Below are 5,232 nucleotides of genomic sequence, written 5' to 3' on the forward strand. Positions count from 1 at the left end.
GCAGAGCACTTTGCCAACTGCATGACTTGTGTAAACAGGGCTTTGATGTTGATAGCTCAGTGTATTTGTTAGAGGAAACATGTTCAGGACTTAACTGATATCAAATCCTAACTACCATGTGTCCTGCCAAGTGCCCAACCTTACCTTACAAAAGAAATTTAAAAAATAATGTTCTTTAACATTGACTGTAATGACAAAGCTCTATAAAAAAGGACCAGGAAGTCAACGTTATAGTTCTATTAAATAGTCTTTTGGGATGTTAATGTCGGAGCATGCAGATAATACCAATAATTCTAGCCAAAATAAAACGAAGACTGTTGCTTTAATTTCATCACGTGTTTTGTTTAATTTCCTGCTCAATGGGCAAAACTTTAAGGCATCCATACACATCAATAACATGACTTGGGTATTGGTGGGGCAAAAAGATATTTTCATTAAACATCCTGCATCATTCTTTTCCAAGGCAGATACCGAAATTTCGAGGCATCTGTATTATATGGTTAAAATTAGGAGTGGGGTTCAACATTACCCATGACAGAATAGCTACACACATGTTCTAGTGACATAAACATAAAAAATATCGTTTTTTTTAAATAAATAAGTATAAAAAAATAAATATGATTAAGTCCACGGGATCCAAACGGCAATATTACTTTTTTATGAAAATATAAAGAATGTTCTTTCACGTAACATTCTCAGACAACCTTGCAAGTGACATGATGCACAAGCACTTGGTTTGGTTTGTCTTTGGCCTAAGCTCTTTTTTTCCTCAGGTTTCTTTAGAGTTCTAAAATTGATATATCAGATGGACTCTTAGGCTACAGTGTTGCACACATGAGCCTCAATGTGATCAGTCTTCTTGCTCCTTTCTCCACTATCTGGAGCATCTTCATCCACTGCCTAAGAGACATTTGCTGTTGCCAGGATTATTCTGCAACCACCATCTTTGTGGTTTTCCGAGAAGTCCATGACTCTTTCAAGGCACTGTTTCTCTCCTTTCTTTGTGAAAAGCCAAGGTTTCTTGTACATCCCTCTAGAGGCCAGGTGCTGCTTCAGCTGTATCCCATGAGATCTTTATAGAGTTCAGGAACTTTTTCAGGATCGACAGGTCTGGGCAAAAAATGTGTGAACTTCTGATGTCTCTTAGCTCTGGTGCCATCTCTAGGGGTCCCATCTTTGTTAAGTGCTACAAAGTATCGCCGTCCAGAGTCTCCGTGTTTATATAGATTTGATGAATAGGTGTTGTACCAGTTCTCCTCAAACTGTTCCCGAAAAATGCACTCGGACGTCAGTTTTTCCTACAAAATAAATAAAGAAATGTATGATTAAACAAGGTAGCATTAAATAGGGAAATTGTAATAACAAAAGCAAGGTGGCAAGCCAGTGGTGTGCAGGAGTGTTATTGGGACAGATTGGCTGCCTTTCTATTAACTGAATGAACTTCAACATCAAAGAAGTTGCAAAACAATGTATCTGGCACCCTGTGTAATAAGGAAAGCCATTCTCAGAGGTAACAGATAATATATAACATACACAAAAGATAAAAGGCTCTCTACAAATGCAACCAAAAAAATCAACTGTTATCACAAATCATAAAGGGCAGAACTAGTCAATAGTAATGAAAAGGCAATAGTAAAGGGTTGGATGGATTAGGGTTTGCCCGATACATTTTTATCAAATAATTTGTAACACACGGGTCATGTAGTAACACAGAGCAACTGTACAACATCCAGTAACCAAAGCAACCAATTATTATTCTAACTGTAGTACACTAATATGAGATAGGTACTCATTGCTTGCTATAGGATTCCCCCTGCAACTATGATATAATTTGGAAACCATGTGCAACAGATAATAACTCGGAGTGCCAGAACACACAGAGGTACTTACCGATCCGAAAAGTTCTCCTTTATCATTCATCCCAAGGTAAAGGCCGGTGTCGACCCCTCGAATGCTAACCAGGCCAATAGCAACACTGATAAATTCTAGGATACCTGCAAATCATACAAAATCAATTTATTACAAATGTGCAAAACATGAAAAAAAAAACCCAATAAACTCAATATTCAACACTATCCATTTGTAGGGGAATATAATGTATTAGGGGTAACTTTCCTTTAGTCAGTTCCCTATAATTACTATTACAGTAGTATCTAATTGGATATAAACATCACTACCATATGGAGGATATGGAAGTATTTTGTCTAGCCTGGGATATAGTTTTCAAAGCCATTCTTAAAAAAAAAGGGTGTAAGCAGGTGAGTCAGTCGGCCATGAGACCACATCAGAGGGAAGTATTAAGAGAATAGGGATAGTACAAAAGGGGAACATATAAAAGAACTGCAGCATTTCTTTGATCTCTATCATGTAATTCCTCTCCATTATTTAATGTGTGCATACTATTTCTCACTTCATGGATCTTCACTGCTCAACTTGGCCCCATGTAAAGGTACAAACTACATGTGCAGGAGTTTTGCCACTCCGGGGCCAATGTGTTACTGGATTAATGATCCCCTCGGTTACCAGAGAGAAGAATATTCTCATGCAGGGGTCCAAATGCCCCAGCCCAGTGTGTTAGTTGACGAATTAACCCATTAAAAACACGAGGTTAAATAAAGGTAGATTTTTACACATTTGCAGATTTAACATTCAAACTCTGACACCTGGAATCCCCCTGAACACCTTTAACCATATTATAGGGTTAATTAACTACTTATCTACAGTTTAGATGCAGTTTGTTTTATATTTTAAGCCAATGTGCTCTTACTGGGTTGTAAGGTGCCAAAAGCTTGCCATTATACAAACAGATATGTTACTATTCAGGAAAACTTTCATTCGCCTTACAGTCACTGAATCGATAGGGCTTTAAAAAAAATTACAGACTATCAACCACAGTTGGTTTGTTCAGATAAAAGGAAACTGAATAAATACACTAGGATTATTCACTCTTCCTGTCAGATAAGCATTTCCATCCCTTTCCTTTTTTTTTTTTTTTTTTTTGCCTCTGTGGGAGTGAAGTATATTTAAAGGGAAACATCAGAGCGGGACTATGCGAAGTATTCCTTGCTGATCAGGATCTTGATTAACTCTTTAGCAATCTGAATTATACCTGGGGGATTTACTTTAGTTTCATTACAACCCTCACAAGGTGGGAGAATCGGTTCTGTTTTAAAGGAGGGAGAGAGAAAAACAGCCAGCCAGGTGTATGGAATGCACCCATCCCCAGGTTGCCAACTTTTCCAGAAAAAAAATACCAGCCTTCCTATATATTCATCTTTTTTCCTTATTAATAACATTGGGATCAACCATCATAATTTTTACCGGCCAGGCCGGTAAAATACCAGCCAGGTGGAACCTTACCCCCATGTAAAGGTGGAAATCGGGCAGAAGTGGTGCAATGAAAATAATGTATATGTAATAATGTAAAAACTGTTACAGGCTGCACAGTGTGTATGTGTAATAATAATAATAATAATAATAATAATAAGTACCACTGTATAATATAATAATGACAGCTTGAGTGTATGAGAAATGTGTGCAGCTGTATACTGTATATAAGACAGTGACTAGTGTCTTATATACAGGCTCACAGTAAATGCCTTGACTATCCTGCTGTATGATAAATAAGTTCAACTGCATAGCAGGCACATAGTACTTGGCTAGCTTGCCTGTAGCAGAAATAAATGCACCAGGCGCACAGTGCAGAGACTGATTAGCTTGGGTGTATGATAAATAGGTGCAGCAGTATATCAGGCGCACTGATAAGCCTGGGTGGAAAATAAACTGTATGCGGCTTTCAACAACAATCCTGAGCTGCAGACTTTGAAGCCGTCATGGTTTCTGAGCCTTTAAAGCAGCGCAAGCTAATGCAAGAACCTTCAGAAGGTCGCTGCTTGATAATTAAGGTAATACGCAATGCAATCTTGCTTTTTGCTCTTAAATGTAAAATAAAAAGTATTGGATAGAATGTAGGCGGTATAATAAATGAAATATCCTATCATATGGATTTTAGGCATAAAAGGCACATTCAGCTCCAGTGCTGGACTATGAGATGCTAGAAGGTGTGAGTTTGGTGGCAGTTGTGCGAGTTTGGTGCCAATTGTCCAACGTTAGAGTGTGATGATATCCCAGGATTAGTTAGCGCTCCCTTGCACCCTTGCCGCTAATCCTAGCACCTCATTATCTGCTGCAGGGGGGGATTAGTAGAGATAAACCGTGGGGTTGTAAAGAATGAGGGAGCGATACGTACCGAATCGGCTGTGATCCTGCCGAGTGCCCTGCACGTTCCCGTCCGGCAGTATCTGCAGGTGGAAGCCGGTCCTACAATAGAGCTGGCGGCGGCGCAAGATTCCCTGGAGATGGGAGAGGTCGGAGGGGGCGCTGCGGGAAAGTCGCTCCGACTGAGCCAGTGGGTCGTTGAAGAGCAGGGGGCTGTCCTTGGCGGGCGGCAGCAAGAAGTGGGAGCCCACCTGCCCAAGGGCATCATACCCACCGAGGAAGGTGCCCACGTCGGCCAGAGGAGCCATGTGCGCAATTGATCTAAGGCGGGTGACACACAAATCCAAAGATCCCAAAAAAGAACGTTGGTGAAACAAGTGTCCGGGTCAGATCAGTTTCGGCATGTAGTGACCTTCTCCAGAGCTCTGGGCTAATAGCTGAGTGCGCGCTGCTGGCCGCTATAAGTACGAAGCCTATGTATATTGGCCAAGTTGACATATGTTAATGAAGCACGTTGTCAGACAGTGACTCAAAGCTCTCTCTGTTCACACCTCGCAAGGCACTGGTAAGGATGTGCAAAGTGACTTCTTTTCATCGCAGGGCCATTCACATGCAGCGTTAGTCACCGTCATCACCATAATCCACATTGAGAGAGGGGCATCATCATCAGCAGCAGCAGACTCAGGTGTGAGTGAGGCCAAATGACATGTGAAAGAAGCCACCACTGTGTGAGCCACAGAAGAGCCAGAGAAGTGCACTTGAGCCAGAGAAGTGCTGCTGCTGCTGGGATGCAGGAGGTGCTGCTAGTGATTTGCCTGGACAGGTGCAAAGAAAGGTAGACAAGGGAAAGGGGGCGGCTCCTCCTCCTTAGACCTTCCCAGACTCTCACATACATCATGGGAACAAACACACACACACATCCCAAATTCCTTCTTCTTCTTTAAAAAAAAAAATGGGAGTGAATGACACCCCCTCCTGGGGCCCTGGGAGGCATAGAATTACACCTGGCATTGT

The 5,232-nt window shown here is 41.3% G+C and overlaps 1 protein-coding gene across 1 annotated transcript; it reads right to left on the reverse strand.

The window, feature by feature from the left end:
- Window positions 1-321: 321 nt before the first annotated feature.
- On the reverse strand, window positions 322-5,012 carry fgf20.L (fibroblast growth factor 20 L homeolog; the record flags this gene model as incomplete). The annotated part of the gene is given in 3 exon segments (NM_001090297.1): window positions 322-1,298; window positions 1,891-1,994; window positions 4,250-5,012. Coding segments are annotated over 3 exon segments (627 nt in total).
- Window positions 5,013-5,232: the final 220 nt, after the last annotated feature.

The sequence above is a fragment of the Xenopus laevis genome, chromosome 1L, assembly GCF_017654675.1.
Source record: "Xenopus laevis strain J_2021 chromosome 1L, Xenopus_laevis_v10.1, whole genome shotgun sequence".
In the NCBI taxonomy this organism is placed as follows: domain Eukaryota; kingdom Metazoa; phylum Chordata; class Amphibia; order Anura; family Pipidae; genus Xenopus; species Xenopus laevis.